Below are 17,693 nucleotides of genomic sequence, written 5' to 3' on the forward strand. Positions count from 1 at the left end.
TTAAAGTCTGTCTATCTTGAGTGGGTATAATCCACTGCACTTTGGTGAATTACATCAACATCTTTATCCCATAAAGTAATATGTGTTCAATTACATTAACTTTTATTTATATTCCACTCACTTCTGAGGACATGAGTATGTAGAAAAAAAAGCTCATAATCCCACATGTAGCTACTTATAAAGATGAATTTCACTTTGAAAATGATGTGGACAGCACGGTGAACAAAGTTTGATGACCACGGCTGCATAGCCATAGCTATTGGGCCTCAGGTGAGTAAACAGTGTCGCCTCCCAGCCACTCAGGAGGGGGTGGAAGACTGCTTAGTGCTCTTGCCCAGAGATGCCATGGGTGGTACAGAAGGCAAACTGTTTGCAGCTACAGCCAGTTCCCTCTCCACAGGAGGAAACAAACATATATAAACAAATAATAATAAAGCCAGTGTCTTCTGTGCAGAGGGGACAAGTTCAAGGGACAATTACATTGTTAGTTTCAGAGAACACCAGAGAAATACCCCCTAACTCAGATTAGAGAAGCACGTTTCTAATACCCAGGATTCGTCTCCATGGGCCAGGCACACAGGACGGAGGGGAAGCCATCGTCCACGACAGCTGACAGCAAGGGCTGGCCACGTGAAGGCTTTAATGTGGGCTGGTGTCCATTTACACTACCAGCCGCTCTGTGTTTTTGGTATCTGATTTAACTTCTAAAATTTGGAACCCCAGTTCTACAAGCTAGAGGTAGAGGTGACAAAATCTATACTTATAAGTTTTTCTTTTTATGCTGATGACATAGTAGCAGCCAAGGGGACAGCAGTGTCCTGGGTGGCACTCCGTAAAACTTAGTTTCCTTTCTTGCTCCACTCTCATTCTTAATCAGAATTCGAGTGCCAGGAAGTGTCTGTACCATGGGCCCTCAGGTGGAACAACTTTTCACCCACACACTTTCCTGAGTCTGGATCAGAGATCTCCCAAACTGATCCATGGAGATTAGATGCATCAAAATCACATCAGAACATTTTCTTTTGAAAATAAAAATTCCAAATGCCACAAAGATAAATATTAGCCAATGCAGTGGGGTGAGACTAAGGAATCTGAACATTTAAAAAATTCTGACTCTATCTGCTGAGATCCGAGCACCTGGTCTAAATCATGGATCCAGTCACAGGGTCGAGAATGTGGCCCTGAGATCAAACAGTTACCTGTTAAAAATCCACGAGTGTGAATGGTTTTGCTTTTCCTAAATCCAGGGTTTGTATACTGTTTTTAGACGTTTTCCCATCCAAGGAGGCATAAAAGTGAGGTGTGAGGAATGGGGAAATATTTGACCTGCTATCATATTTTCTAAAGATTCATCATGTGAAAGCGTAGATGCCCTTTTGGGGTCCTTGGATTTCAGAACCAGGGGCTTGTGGGTAACTTAGGAGTGAGCCTATACATGGTTGTAAGTAGTGACATAAATTTACATTAAAAAGACAACTAGATTTAGTCATGAAGGTGAATCTGACCTTACTGGGCGAGAGGGAGACTCTTTCTGATCACTAAGTTCAAATGCCACCTCTGCCCTATCGCCTTAGGACGGCCACTTCGTTTTCCTGGGTTCCCCCCTCTCTCTTTTAATTGGTACAAAATTCTGTTTAATAAAAATGCTTACATCACAGGATTGATGTAAGAAGGAAGAAGACAAAATACATAAAGTCCTTAAAATAGCATCAGGCCTATACACCAGAGCTGCTGTGATTTTACTAACTGTGGGATGACCGAAAAAACTCACCAGGAGCAAATGAGTTTTCTAAAAATGAGAACACCCTAGGCTTAGGGTTAGAGTTAAAAAAAGGAAGAAAAAGAATGTCAGAGAATGAATGCTGGCGCATGCCTACCTGGACGTCAGCCTCACGTCTCTGCCATGGTCTGTTACAAGCATGACCTTGAGCAGACGTTCCCTGTTCCTACACTGGTGTCGCGATGCTGACAAAGAGCAAATTGCAACGCCCTAGCATGGGCACTGAGAGGCCACGAGGGGCACACAGGCAAAGCCAGCGGAACGGGACCCGTGCTCACACAGGTGGGCCCTGCCCCATGCCGAGGGCGCTGCCACACTGACAAGTGTAGGTCTGTGCTCGGCGCCTACCTGTCAACTTCAGCTCTACTCGCGAGGCTTCGGTAAAGGTGGCATTCACCTTGCTACTCGTCGCATTGAACCAGTCAACAGTCAGAGTCACCGGCTGTCTTTTCCCTAAATATTCATAATATCCCTTCCACACCGAATTGACGAAAAACACATCCGACGGAACTGTGCAGGAGGAAAAACAGACAATCGTTAGCATGCACAGAGACAACAAACTTAGGTCTTTAAAACAGCGAGTGTTTAAATGTAGGGACTTAAATCACAGAAGGCAGACTTGTTGAAGGGACACTGCGAGTCATGACGAGGATGAGCACGAGGATGACCCCTGGCATGGGCCCTGCGCAGCACGTGTGTGCAAGAGTCAACTGAGCCAGGAGGGAGGTTCCTGTGAGATGCAAACACACGTCTGTCACTTTGTTGGGGGCATCTGAGATGCCAGCGCAGACCTCTTGTCACAAACCTGCCAAGAGTGGAGTATACGCTGAACTGCGTTAGTGTTTATTGCACTTCATAGGAAATACGGTGAAAGGACCCAGAAAATGACAGCTGGTGCTTCATTCACATCCAGCTGAAGGACTTAGATGGCTCAGAGCACGGACACTCGTCATGTACGTCTCAGCACCACTCCAGCCAGACGTACCGGCTCAGGAGTCACACGTGTTATTTCTCGAGGTCTTCACTCTATCAGTAGAGCCAGTCTCTCTCTCTCTCCCTTGCTCTTCCATTCTACTTTAATCTCCTCATAAGCAGTTTTCCAGTATTGGTAAGAAAGTTATATTAAGTACCATTATATATATTTCAAAAATAAAAGACTAGAAGTCTTTTTTTTTTTTTTTTTAATTTTTTTTTTTTCAAATTTATTATTTTTTTTTAAATTAGTTTCAGGTGCACAAGACAAAGCAAAACTTAGACGTTTATCATTTATATCCCTCACTAATTAGAAGTCTTTTAAAACATTAAAATTCATCCAGGACGAAAGTACTTGCAAAGATTTTTGAGGCATTTCCTCTTGTTTTCACTGGTTATGAAAAAATTAAACTTTTTTCACATTTCTTCTAACAAACGGGTATGAAATCCTGCCATTTTCACAATCCTAGTATAAAGTTTGGCAGCTGCATCAGTGTTTACACTGTTTCTCTCTGCTTCCTGCCTCAGGGGGGACCTACGCTGCAGGTATGGTTGGTCAGAACACAGTTTGACTTGGCACACAGAAGGAAAGTGCATGTCTCCCTAAAAGTATTTTTTAGCAAATCCACTTCTGGCAACAAATGATGAGGACACGAAGATCGAACCTGTGCTTTTGCTTCTCTTCCATTGTCCGTGGGCCTTTCCTGCCTGTCAGACAGGCTAACTCTGTAAGACACATCCTAGCCATAGACTTACACAAGCACAGGATGTCATCGCTTCCTATGGCTGTGACTGGACCCGACTTTCCAACAATAATAATTTTTAAAAGTTAATAAGATCAACATGGAGATACCAACAGAGGCATCTAATGCGTTTGCTTCTTGGTAACTGACTTGGAAACATTCTGCGGTCCATCAGCAGCATCGCAGAGGCCCGGTTTTAATCAGCAAGCCCCAGATGACTCATTTTAAAATTAATAGCCTTTAAAATGATATCATTTATACAAGATTGTTTCCCCTAATTAGAATTGATACAGTCAGCCGAAGCTTTTCTTGTACTTATTCCAGCCATTCACTCAAGTTACTATTGGTACACCAGAGCCCGGGTCCGAGAAGTGGCTTCTTTGCATCCAAATGTGACCAGCGGCGATGTGGCGAGATGACCATTGTGGGTCCTTGTCACCTGACTTGTTGCCGGTAATTTGCAGCGTAAGGGCAACGACCAACGTGAGGTGTGTCAGAGGGGTCCCCTTGACGAAGAACCGCATGGAATGAACACTTCCCTTCAGCGAGAATGACAGCAGGTATAGTGGGGATAGTCCATGCACCCGCAAAAAAGAAATGCGGATAATTCAGTGTCTTAAACAAAAGAGAAGAGAACAAAAGCAAACAAACCACCACCACCACCACCACTGTGTTTCCTGCCACTGAACACAGTGTTGCCTGGGTGACGAGTATTGATTTCTGGATTTGATTTATAAATAGCATCTGGATAGAATAGTCCAGAAAGAGTTAAAAGAAAAGCAGTGTTCACACTTCGTGGTGCACATTGGAGAAACACCTTTACTCATGTGACTTTTGCCTCCTCTCCGAATTAAATGTGTCACACAGCATGTGACTTAACAAGAGCATCTCACAGACTTTCCACATTTGATCCAGAATGGAGTTTTTGTCTAAGAAACCAGTGTTAAAACATGAATAAAGAAAGCTCTAGGAACATGGCCTTATATATTTACAAAGATTTTCTATTTTTATTAAAAACAAAAAAGCTTGACTTAACATACTTTGGGGACATGCTGTATTATTCAGATATTGTCTAAATTTACAACACACGTATGGTGGGCGGGATGCTCTGGAGTAACGAGCGCCTTCCTTCGGGCCAGGACTGCATCGTTGTGCTAGATCATGCATTTCACAAGGTACCACGTGCAACAAATGGTGGTAATTCACATGTTCGGAGGCAGGAGATGCCTGAATGATGGAGACACTTGAAAAAAAAATGGAGCTCCACGTGTGATCTGCTCACGTAACAGTACACTGTCACAATGCCTCATTCACTATGGATTCCTCAGTTAGAGGAAAGAGTCACACCCTCTTTATAAGGCTCTCCATTATATCACATTCTGTTATCAATATTGTATGTGTCCTTCTGCCTGCAAAACGCCTGAGGCGACTTTGAATGAAACAGTGCGTGATTACACCCAGGGTTTTCCTTTTGAACATTGTTATTCCGTAAACAAACCACTGTTATGGAAGAGAGAGAATTCCACATAGGCTTGGTGTTTTCATTAATTGAAATAGTCACTTGTTCATGGACTAATGGAATCAGAAATGTGCATGTCAAAATTGGTTTCACTGTACAGGGTATAGCAGAGAACAAATCACTGTATTTGATTTAAATCTGTAACTGTTCTGGTATACAAACCTGGAGTTTTAGTAATTGTTTCATTAACTTCTCTCACTCCTTTACCTACAAGTAAAAAGACAAATTATCATTTTCAAAAACATTTCTTTTTGAAGAAGTTTGAAAAAAATGTCAAATTGAAAGCAGTTTGCTTTCTCCAGATTTCTTGAATGTACAAAACATGAATATCTGACATCGCCATGTAAACCCATGTGTTCACAGAGAATATCCGTTGTGTCTATGGGAAAAGTGAGTGTCACAGAGACAGTTGGAGCGGCTCTAATGTGTGTATTTCCATTTCGTGTGCTACAACAGAGAGCCTTGCAAAGGAGGGTGATTTTGTCCATTTTCTGACTCCGCTTTGTGATATGCTGCCCCCAAATGATACAGAATAACTAAGATTTCATAGTCTTCTTCATTCTCTAAGTCCCAGGCACATCAATGAACTTACAAATTAATACTGGATAACATCACATTATTTCCCTTGCAGAACGTTTAATTTGCTCTATCAAGTTAGATTTAACTCGTCATCTCTTAGCTTTTCTAGGTTTGTATCAAACTACAAATTACCCTGTTTAAAAAATTCTGTTTACTTGTATTTCTGAGAGAGAAGGCAAGGGAACTGTGTCTTAAGAAGTCCTACCTTAAGAACTGTACACTATAAGGTCCAGAAAATAAAAACTAAAGTCGTGCATTTTATCACGCTCCGTAATCCTTACTTATGGTGGTTAGTATCAGTTTGTATGTAATCCCTGTTGATGGGGAACCTGAAAGCTGAGCTACCATAAAAAACTCAGAGTTATTACTGTCATTTGTAAACACACTAATTTGTGAGTAATTAATGCATTGTTTCCATGTTAATTGTTTTTGTAATTTTAAAAAGTAGAACCAACGGCAAGAACACATAAACCTATTCCACCACCAAACAGCTTGTGGTCTTAAAAACAACAGGGTTTAATTTAATATGTACTGATACTTGGTGATATTTGCCCATTTTCATTAAAAATGCATTTTCCAAAAATATAATGAATATTATTTTTCTTTTTACTCATAATGCTTTTCTTCAACCAAAGAGCTTTTCTCCTTGGCTGAAAATGACTAGCAAATAATCAAATCTATGCATCTCCTTAGCCAGTGCCTCCACTGGATCCAACACTCACTGCACACACATTTGCACACACACTCACACACACTGAGCACAGAGCGAGTGGGGTGACTGACATCACTTCCATGAAGGTACTGACTTATGGCTCTTAAACCTCCAACTAGCCTGGTGGGCAGCTGTGTTCGTCTCTGCTCTGCAGGACTGTATTTCCAGTGCCTGGTCAGTGACTTACTTTTACAGACAGGTGATTTTCCTGTCCATTTCATATCTGCTTTACACGTCCTGTGCTCGGATCCACCCGCCAGGAAGAATCCAGGATGGCAGGTGTACACCAAGGTGTAACCAAAGGCAGGAAGGTCGATCGCTCTCACATCCGCATGGGCTGGCGTTTCTGGTTGTCTGCAGGCGTGAGCTGAAACGGTATTTATTCCAGTAGGAAACACTGAAACTTTCTTCATTAGAAACTTAACATATGTGTCTAAAGAACTGTGGCAAAAATTTGGAAATGGCTATAAAGTTACTTTACAATTTAAAATTGTGAACACAATAGATTTAAATATCTCCAATATTCCAGCCTCTGCAACTTTCAACACAATGCAGGCCGGTATCTGTCAGCTCTCCCTCTCCCTCTCCCTCCCTCGCTCTCTCCTCTCCTCCTCTCTCTCTCTCTCTCCCTCTCTCTCCCTCTCCCTCTCTCTCTGTCTTCCTCTGTCCATAATTCATATATAGACATATATGTGTATGTATGATTAATTATGTGTAGAAATTTAGAATAGAAACCATAGCTTTGAAATAAATGGATTACTTCTGATATATTATTAAGTTAAACAATATGTTAAATTTCCTTAAAAGACCAGTCCTATAAAATAAACACATACATATTGACACATATTTAGAAGTGTGCCTTGATTTTTCTCTGATGGCAACTAGCAAATTTACTGTTCTGTTAAATGAATAATTCATTTTGGTAAAAATTTGATGTATGTTTAGTAATTGAATTACAGGTTCTTATTTCCTTTAAAAATGTAATTTAGGAGTAAATAAGATTGTAATGTTTAGATCTCAAATAACTTCTCATTCTTTATAAAGCTCACATATGTGTGTCAAGTAAAGGATTTGGCAGATTATTATAAAATAAGTTTACAATATTAAAATTGTGAATGCAATCATTTTAAGTATCATAATATTTTGTATTTCACCAACTTTCAACATAATGAAGACCTGATATTAGCAAGCTGCACATGTGCACACACACACACATGCACGCATGCATGCATGTATATAATATGACACATAATTTCAGTAGAAATACAGAGATGATAGTTTTGAAATAAGTATATACCTCATAATACTGATAAATACACAAAAGATCACATCTTATATATTATTAAAATAATTTTTCATTCCATTCTACTGGTTTTATGTTTACCATAGTGAGAGCAAGATATGAAATTGATAGAGGATGAAAAATTGACTAATCATCCAACTTTTCTTCTAAGTCTCATGATTAAGTCACAAAATAAAGTTAGCTCCTAAGGAACTACTTGAATAATCAATTGACAGAGCCTTCAGAAACCTCCTTTTAAGCATTTCTCTTAGTTCTCTGACGTAGGCTGTGACCCATGTCACCCCGTCCTCAGTGATCCGGTGTGAACACACTGGCACTGGAGCGGTGGCCAGCGAGTTTTCCCTCTGTGGACGCTGACTCTCCTGTCATCCATTACCTTTGCTTGAGGGCACTTCTCACACTTGAGCGTGCCTGGGGCCACCTGGAGGCCCCGGGAAACAGCCGCTGCCCCTCCTGTGCCCCCGGGGCTTTCGGTCCAGCGGGGCAGGGGCTGGAGAATTCGCGTCCTACCCAACTCCTGGGAGACGCTCACGCTGCTGGTTCTAGGGAATCAAACTTCCAGAAACACTGGTTCCAGGAATTTAAAAACCATTAAACAAACATATAAGACAGTTCCTCGTCATTTCCTTTGGAGGTAAACACTGCGTGGGCCTTGGAGAGTGGACAGGTTGTTGCTGACCGACCGCGGCGGAGGAATCACACTTACGGACACACTCGGTCTGGATCCCGCTCCACGTCAAATTCGCGAGGCAGGTGCGCGTGGTAGAGCCCTGGACGTGGTATCCTTTCCTGCACCTGAAGTACACGGCGCTCCCGACCTGGAGAGGAAGGCAGGTGAGCTCGGAGGGAGGCCAGCTGGGGGCACGCGTGTGCAGGAGGCGCCGAGACCTCGTCCTGCGTCCCACGTCACTGCCAGGGCCCTTTGCACCCACACGCACGTCTGACCTGTGCCAGGCGCCGCACTGCGCACCTGCCCAGGGCGCACGTGGGACCTCGGGTTCAGGGAACTGCGGTCATCGGGGCAGTCTGGTCGGGTGAAGAGAGGGTCCTCTTCTCTCTCATTTCAGCCTTACTCTCTTTAGTTTGTAATAATGATTTCTTCTCCTTTCCCACTTCTCCCCCTGCTTCTCCTAATTTAAGCAACGGGTGTTGATTAGCAAATTACTTTCATTAAGGCTCTGGGAACTGGTCGACTCCCGCGCTATCACGGAATCCTTCCAAACGCGACCTGTCCTCTGCCGCGTCCATATCCCCACGACTTAGGCTAACTGAGCGCGGGGACCTCTTCCCTGCAGGCCTCCGCCAAGCTGCCCATCTCATGCCCAATGCTCCGCTGAGTTTCGCTCCCTCTGCACACTTTCCCCACCGTGCAAGAAGGCGGCACACATGCCTTTCTGCGTTTCCCCAGCCTCACTCACTCCAGTGCACCAGCAGTGCCTGCGTGTTTATGGATTTTCCCAACGCGCCTGGAGGCGCCTGAGTGGGGGTGCCCAGGGGGTCAGTAAGCATGTTTTTAGAGATGAGCTACGGTCACCTGTGCAGAGTACCAGAGCCCTCTGTGGTCACCTATATCGGGAACACGAGCCCAGGGCCTGGGGGACAGGAAGGACACAGGACCGGCTCAGGCACCACCCTGGGCCTGGGGGCGGCTCCCCGTGTCGCGGGGGCCACGCTGTTTCCCGAGGCGCTCATCCTGCCGCAGCCCTGTGCGGTGCTGCGCTGAGAACTGGAACTCCTTAGTCTAAGATTCTTCACTCCTCTGGAGGTGTTTCCCGCCGGGGTCAGGCCACATGACCCTCATGGGGATTCTGGGAAGAATAACTATGAGTAACACGTTGCTACGCTGAACAATTGCGGGAAATACCAGGAAAAGAAATAAACGGTGCTTCTCAGCACTGACACCTCAAGAAGTAGGGCTTTATCATTTTTTAAAAAATCATATTTGTCTAAACTTCCAATGAATAACTGGTCTGAGACTCAAAGATGGGAAAGGGTCAACTCGACGTGCCCCTCCCTGTCAGGGACCATAGTCAGACTTCCCTGTGGGCTGGTCCCTGAGCCCAGTCAGATCTGGCAAACACGCGGGTGGTACTGACCAGCCCCAAGCTGATGGAGAGCCTTCCGCGTTTACTGGCAGAAGAAAGTACCACGTACTTTCAAGAACAGTATCTGGCCACTCGAGATGGATTATCGGAAACCAAGCTGCAGTTTATGGGACATGGCTGGCAGGCAATTGGGAGCTGGTCAGCTAAAGTGCATAGTTAACGTCGTAGGACACGAGAAGGTCCCCAGACTGACATGGCTCACTTTAGTGAGCAATATGTCAGCAAGAGAGCTGAAGAAAACAACATGAATCTAATCTGTTTGTGCCCTGATGCACGAGTCTTTGGGGTGAGTTCCCTGAAGGTCACAGACATCTCTTTAAAAGACGGTGTCTGTGTCTTTAAATTCTTAGTAAATCTTGCTCTGGCCACAACCTATTACTTGTGAGGGTCACTTTACGTTGTCACAGAGGAGTGAGGGATCTGTGCATCCCTATTAGCTCAGGACACTCAAGGAACGATGACCCCAGTGCATACACTCTCCGGGGCTGAATGCCGGCAACTTACAAATCTCTGAAAACAATGTGAATCAAAACTTGGATTTTCCACAGTGAGTCTAGTGAGAGCAATAACCACTGAGCATTTCCCAGTATTCCTATACATTGGGTATTACCTAGCCACATGCCAGAAAGCGTGTCCCTGAGGCTTACAGCCACCTTTGAGACCTAATATAAAATGTGCTCAATTTAACCTACCGGGGACCTGTGAGAATTTCCTGTGCCGAGTGTCTCAATGCTGTCAGGAGGCAGCCAGTGTGTGTCACAGCCAATCAAACACGAATATTTTAGGTATCAGGAGAGATAGGGAGAAGTGGCTGAAGAAAAAGACTTTTATGCTAAATGAATAGTCTCTAGCTTGGGCGGTGCACACATTTAACTGGCTTCCAAAGCCCTTCAATCAGACAGCTCTGCAGCCAGCTGGGCACTTGAGAAGGTTGAAACAGTTTATTTCAAGCTTCATTACCTTCTGTTTTTAGTGATTCCTCCATTATTTCCTGAAGCGTTAATGTAATGACTTTTATTTTAAAAAGTCAAATGAATATTCAAAAGTGATACTGAGTATGCTAATAATGCATATAATTTTAAGAGATCGTACGGAGAAGAGGTATCACAAAGTATCTTAGTCTGAGAGCCTTGAATGTATTTTCCGCTTCTGTTTTTGTCTCTGGAATTTAATATTATGTGCCCATGATATCAGGTCACTAAATGGGGTCTTTTTATGTATAGCTATTCAGTGGCAAGTCACCCCAATTTGAGAATTGCCATGTCAGTTCATAAAAAAAAAATTCAAAATTATGCATGCTTTCATGTAGCAATTAATATAGCGATTACTCCATGTGAGTTAAGATACTGCGATCACCTCCGTTTTGACAGTGAAAACACCTTGCAGAAATCCTCCCTGAATGAACTTCCTTGGGGCAACTATGACATGAGTCTGACATGGCACATAAAAATATTCACATATGTTTAAGGATCAATTACATTTTATACTTACAGAAAAAAACGTAATCCAATAAAAATGAAATACCTCATATCCTTTTGAGCTGTTTTGTATTCCAAAGGGTGGAGTGCCAGGGTCGGGGCAGGTGTTATGAGCAGGATCTGAAAGTCACAATTAAAAAAAACACAGAGTACCAGATATGGTTATTACAGGAATTCTAACATTTTTACTAAAAGCTCTTCATAACTGAGAGAATTGTATTTTGACAAATGTGCAAGATGCTTTGCAAGCAAGTTAAAAATTAAAGAAAATTGTTATTTTCATCTTTTCAGAAATTTTTTTTAGATATTAATCTTTAGGGTGTATCACATTCTAAATTGCTGTATAAGAGTATATTACTTTCTATCTTTCCATTCTCTGGTTTAATTTTTCTCTACTGACGTCTTATGTTGGTTGATTAATAATATGCTAGCTTCAATAATCATCTATGATCCTTTGGTTTTCTTAAGGATTCAATTAATGACCATCTCCTTTGGTCATACATTACATTGTTCAATTTTCTTGAATTAATTGTCCTCGAAACTGAGGAAGTATGTTTAATGCTTCAGAATTGAAGTATAGTAGAACAACAGCGATATTTTGCCCCCAAATGTAGGACTTGAATTATCAAGAAGCACTGCAGCTTTGTTATTTAATTCTCTTCAGCTGCTGTGGGAAAACAAAATAGATAACTTAAAATAAATTATTTTCAAGAGAAACTAACCTAATGGGGGAAGGAGGAGACAAATGTTTTTAGTGTAGAGATAGTTACCACACAGCACAAGTTTAAATCAAATGGCAGTGAACATTTCTATCACTAGAAAAGGCCATGCTTCCATGAAATTATTTGCAACAGTGTCTTTATTTTTAACTAGGCATCACCCAGTTTCTTAGAAAACAACTGATGCTATAAATGATTCGTGTTTGCTGCACACACGCAGAATGCCCACCCTCCTGCTCAGCTCTGCTGGGTGAAGAAGCCAACGGGCCAGGACATTTTAGTCCAAAGCACAGGAGTCAGATCACTGTGAGTGGAGAATTCAGGGCTCTGGCTCCTGTGCTGTTAATGCTGCTGACATATGGAACTTCTATTGGAACCCTCTCTAGGAGATGGAGATTTAATCTAAAAAATGAGGGGCTGGGGTCATGTAGAAAGTCTCTTCCTACTTGTGTTTCATTCCCGCGCTCTAGGGTCATGAGCGTGTGAGTGCCTGATGTGACTTTCTACCAGGCTCTCAGCACAGCCGGTTCCATGGGGACTCCACTAGTGAGTGAGACGGTGTTGGAGGGGGTGGGCAATGAGCCACTGGCTTGGCTGTCTTTCTGGGGGTGGCTGTTTCGGAGAATGGCAGTAATGACATCTCCAGCAAAGTTGCCTTTCCCCTAGAGAATGCAGCTGTCAGAACCACAGGAGAAGCCGACATTGAGGCAAGAGAACAAAGTCTTGGGGCCATTTGAGCAGATGTTCAACTTGACCTTCCAACTCGCACCATTTAAGAGGTGGCACGTCTGCTCAGCTGAGCGGCACTTACATACACAGTAACCTACAAGAACACTGTCTGTGACCCCAGTGGTCCGTGTTAGGGTGAGGTGTCCTCGTCCCAGGCGTCCCCGGCTGCCCTGCTGTGATTACCGATGCAGGTGGGCTGTATGCCGCTCCACGTGCCGTCAGCTTGGCAGGTTCTTCTGGAAGATCCCACCAGTATGAAGGGAGGTTTGCACTGGAAGGAGACTTCAGATCTGTAGGTGAAACTTTGGCCACTGAGATGGCCGTCCGCAGGGGTGCCGGGGTCTCCACAGAACACGGCTAAAGGGAACCACAGAGAAGTCAGCAGCTCAGGCCCAGGGCCAGGTGAGCCTAACGGCCTCGCTGACCTAATTCTGGTCAGTGTCCAGGCAGAACTCTTAAACTAAGAAGTGGCAGAAAGGACAGACTCTGCCCTTGGGCAGTGCCGTCTCAAATTGGACATTTTACACACTGTAACATGGCCATAAGTGACACTGGCTCTTTCCCTCAAATTGTAGCCCGAGGCCACTCACGTTGGTGCCGCTGCCAGCGGGACCCGAGGAACACGCTGCAGGGAGGACTTACGCAGGCACTGGGGCACGTCCCCCTTCCACAGCCCCGGCCCCTCGCAGGACAGGATGGCGGGCTGAGAGAGCTGGTAGCCGTCCACACAGCTGTAGCTGACGCTGGCGCCCCAGCGGAAATCTGCTCCCTCCACTCTGCCGTTGTGCACGTGAGGAGGCCGACTGCACAGGACAGCTGCCCAGAGAGCAAACGAGAGCGAATGTTCTAGAGCTTCCCCACAACCGCGATGCTCAAGTGAGCCAGCTTCCATCTCACCCGAACCACAATGGCATCTACCAGGGCTGTTCTCTTTAACAAAATAATGATTGAGGAAGACACTGAACCAACATACTAACACTTTTGCCTAATGTTTCTTCATTAACGGACACTGAGTACATGAAAGCAAACCAGTCACAACATGTCACACTGTAAAGGAAAGTGGGATGGAATGTGACCTTCTTCACACGTATAGGGCCACGGAGGGAAGTCCTCCGTCCATTCTCTCCTGTCATGGTTGCCAAGGACAAAGCAAACCAGGGCCTGGTCCCATGGCCTGAGTACAACCTCAGATTCCCATATATAGATGGTTAGAACTTGTCTTGCTATCTGTAATTTCTCTGTATTGAAATATAGTATATAATTTCCAAAAGACATAGACTCTTGGTCCATTTGCTGAATAATTTAAAAAAACAAATGCTTGAATGATTCAAGAAGATTTTGTACCACAACACTTGTGTGTTTTATATCAGTCTTAGGGCCTGGTATGTACTTTGTGTGGGGCCGGCGGGCAGGAAGCCAACTCTCAGGGATGGCGTGCCAGGCGGTGCAGCCTCACCTGCCTCCTGCTCGCGTGGGCATCACGCTAAGATGCACAGGGTGGGGCCGCTATGGAAAAGTCTTCCCTGAAGATCCAGGAGCTTCCTGGGTTTTCACACTGGAGGAGGTTGGCCAGCAACAGCTGAGGCAGCAGGAGAGGAGACGCGCCTGCAGTTTCTCACCTGTGTTTTCTTATGAGCTCATGTGACAAGACACACAGTCACACATGCACACCTGGCACTGGAAGTGGGCCCTGCTCTGGCCATTCAACCTTCTACCCATCTCTCTGTTTGTTCAATAGCTACTTCTTAGCATCCGTAGGTGAGGGCTGGGGGATTACTCTAGATGGAGGGAATGGGACGTGAAAAGGCCCAGGTGGGCACAGCGATGAGGTGGTCAGCAGAGGGGATGTGGAGGGCGACTGGGAGGGAAACGTCAGGGGACAGTGAGCGGTCTCATCTGGGAGGCCACGGGATGGGTTATTCATTATTACCGCAGTGGATATAGAGAGAGGGACAAAGGTCCACGAAAGCAGAGATAAGTCCCAGGGCCCAGGCCACTTGACTGAATTGTTGTCAACGTGCTCATGTGAGCAGCCGCTGCCCACGCAACAGCATGTTTCATCAAGTGTCTAGGTAACGCCAGCTGCGGGGCAGGTACAGTAGCCGTGACCGTGGACAGCAGGAACAGAAGGCCCTGTGGTCCTCTCTCTAGTCGGGGGTGAAGGCGAGGTTCCAGAGCGCGCTCCTCTCAGACGGGGCCTCACGGCGAGCTGGGGTGTCGTCAGCCCTCAAACAGGCTGTGTCGACATGAGACCCACTGGACATGGCACCTCGCCCAGCAAGGCCTCCCGGGTCCCAGCTGGCGACTCTCACAGCACCTCCCCTGTTCCCGGCCTTATGGTTACGGCAGCACATTTCCATGTTCACTCACCGACACAACCAAGCCCCACCTGTCCCCAGCCCCTGCTGCCCCAGTCTGGGCCTGCACAGAAAGCCTGCATGGGCCATCTTGGGAGCTGGTGCACCCCGTCTTGTGCAGTGTTCACCCAGCCCCGCTCCCTTGTCACCCTGCCCTGCTCTAGCCACTCAGCTGGCCTCAGCCCGCTCTGCTCTTCCTGGAAAGTCCAATAGCACAGCCAGACGCCTTTTCACTCCGTGTCCATCAGCATCCGAATCCCACGAAACATCACGGCGCCACGAGCATTCCCTGCTGTTCTCTGCTGACCAGCTTCTCCCTCTGACCTAACTGTAACTTCCTGCAATCACGCACATCACACACACCACTAGCCCTGGTGCAGCCGGGGTTGACATGTTCACCAAGACGGAGCAGAGCACCGGGATCCCAGCACAGCCTTACAGGACTGTCCTTTGAAGCCTGCGCTCTCCAGCTCCTGATCTGACCCCAAACCATTTACGAAGGCTCCCTGTTAACCCGTTTTCGCATCTGGAAAACTGAGATAAAGGGAGTAAGAAAATGAAGTGACTCAGCGTTTACGAGAATCCCTAGCACACAGCACCACACAAATGCTTGCAAAGTGAAACAGAACGCAATTCAATAGACTTGTGTGTGTATGGAAGAACCCCAGACGAGGGGCCACCCACCTTTGCAGATGGGCTTGCTGTGGTTCCACGTGCTGTCCTTGGTACAGCGGATAGTGGGGGACGTGGCAGGGTCCATGACATAGCCAGGGTCACACTGATAGCTCACAGTCTGATTGAAGGTGAAGTCGGTCCCAAACTGGATGCCGTTGGCCAGTGTGCCTGGATCGCCACAGCTTATCACTAATGAGCGGGAAACAAAACATGCGAGAAGTGCAAAATTGTCATGAAATGAATTAGTCATGGCGTCTGTTCAACTTACTCCCCTCAATTCCAAGTGACTAATCCCTGAATTATTACAGCGGTATGGTTCCCAGAGAGTTTTCCTGCCCAGCTGTCAGGATGCTGTGTGTGTGGAATTGCTTATTTCTATCCTGTTGGCAGGTGCCTGTGTGGGCGCTGCTGCCGTACTCCTCTAGTCCCTAAGGCCTGGTGTGTCACCACAGCACAAAGTTCAGGACAGAGACACAGGCTGCAGTCAGAGACCAAAACACCTTTCCTACCTCCTTGCAGACTAAGTGGTCTACAGAGAGGACAAACTCTGACTTTTGTTGGCCTCGGTTTTACAATGTCTGGCCCAACTGGCCATTTATAGTATTTTCAGCTGTATAAATAAGACAGTGCAGAAAAATCTAAAAGTACCTAATAAACCGAGCCAGAACATCAAACATATGCCTGTCTTTTTTTTCTCTAGGTGTTAACAAATCTAGGTATTAACATGTAAGGAATGACTTTCTGTATCTCAGCCCCGTCGCTGTCCTGGGGACGCCCTGAACTGACACGGTGGTGAGTGACTGACCTGTGCAGTCAGGGGCTGTACCCGTCCAGGTGCCGTTGGCTGTGCAGTGCCGAGTTGTCAGCCCCGACGTCCTGTAGCCTTCCCAGCAGGCGTAGATGACCGAGCTGGAGAACAAAATGCCATCGCTACTGACGATCATGCCATTGGTGGGTGTGCCTGGATTTCCACAGGACACGGCTGTGAGGGACCCAAAACAATAACACACAGGGAATGAGCCATTACTAAAACTGTAAATACAAGAGAGCAAAGGTCATCGATGCCATTGAGGACATATTTATTTAAAAAGTACACGGGATACATCACTGTGCTTGATGTTTACTATACATATTGAAGTAATGACTCACACCATTATTTTACTGATGAGTTATACATGTGAAGATTGTATATTCGTATAATTCTTTGTAAAAGCCATCGCTTTCCAACAAATTAAAAGAGGGCTTAAAGCGCTGGAAATGCAGAGTCCTACTACTGTGAGATTTAACAGGTTTTTAATACAAAAATACAGTTAGGATTTTTAAACACTCTATATGATATTAGCAACTGAGAATTGTCACCTGTCCTGCAACAGCTGAATTTTACATCCTCAGGATAATTCATTTTAGAAAAGAAAGGATGTCTGAGGAATCGGAATGACCACACGTACACTGTCCTATGAAAGGTCTCCTCAGGGCGCCCAAACCTAAGGACGGCGGTGCTAACTGGCTTTGGCCTGGCTGCACATGTCGCTTCTCTCAAGATGGTTGCAATGTCACATGTAGGCACTGAGATGTCAGCTAACGACGGACAGTGCAACGGTCTGCACTCATGTGTCTGTCTCATGTGCTCCTTATGCATCAGACAGCTCAGCGGCTGCTGGTCTGTCCAGGTGGTGATTTTATCTGTAACAGGTCTTTTTGTTGTTGTTGTTGCCTTTTTTGGTCGAGGCTATTTACCACAAAGGCTATTATTTTTCCTCCTTAGGCCTCTGACAAGAATGTACAATAGTCAGCATAAAACGAATGAGACCCTGAGCTGCATTGTAGTAAGAAGATGTATCATGAGACCATGACTGAGAATGACCAAAATATCTGAAAGTACTCTAGCCTGCTTAGTTGCTCCACTTTCAAATCTAGCCTCGAGAACAAAGATACTTAGTTCTTAAAATACAGACGAAAACAGACCACAAAATGTACATGGCATATAAAAGGCACTCTAATGGAATTTAGAGAATTTCCTAT

The 17,693-nt window shown here is 45.3% G+C and overlaps 1 protein-coding gene across 2 annotated transcripts in view; it reads right to left on the minus strand.

The window, feature by feature from the left end:
• Nucleotides 1-17,693, minus strand: part of CSMD1 (CUB and Sushi multiple domains 1) — a 1,601,557-nt gene that overhangs the window by 12,481 nt on the left and 1,571,383 nt on the right. Inside the window, exons 58-66 of one of the 2 annotated variants that reach the window (XM_074329288.1) lie at nucleotides 16,477-16,653; nucleotides 15,681-15,860; nucleotides 13,282-13,455; nucleotides 12,823-12,996; nucleotides 11,238-11,311; nucleotides 8,315-8,426; nucleotides 6,493-6,672; nucleotides 5,177-5,221; nucleotides 2,129-2,290 (exon numbers count right to left, since the gene is read on the minus strand). In XM_074329288.1, coding sequence (XP_074185389.1) covers nucleotides 2,129-2,290; nucleotides 5,177-5,221; nucleotides 6,493-6,672; nucleotides 8,315-8,426; nucleotides 11,238-11,311; nucleotides 12,823-12,996; nucleotides 13,282-13,455; nucleotides 15,681-15,860; nucleotides 16,477-16,653 — 1,278 coding nt within the window. The remainder of the gene's footprint in view (nucleotides 1-2,128; nucleotides 2,291-5,176; nucleotides 5,222-6,492; nucleotides 6,673-8,314; nucleotides 8,427-11,237; nucleotides 11,312-12,822; nucleotides 12,997-13,281; nucleotides 13,456-15,680; nucleotides 15,861-16,476; nucleotides 16,654-17,693) is intronic. The other variant, XM_074329289.1, reaches the window with a different exon arrangement.

This window comes from Rhinolophus sinicus, linkage group LG04 (assembly GCF_036562045.2).
Source record: "Rhinolophus sinicus isolate RSC01 linkage group LG04, ASM3656204v1, whole genome shotgun sequence".
Lineage (NCBI taxonomy): Eukaryota > Metazoa > Chordata > Mammalia > Chiroptera > Rhinolophidae > Rhinolophus > Rhinolophus sinicus.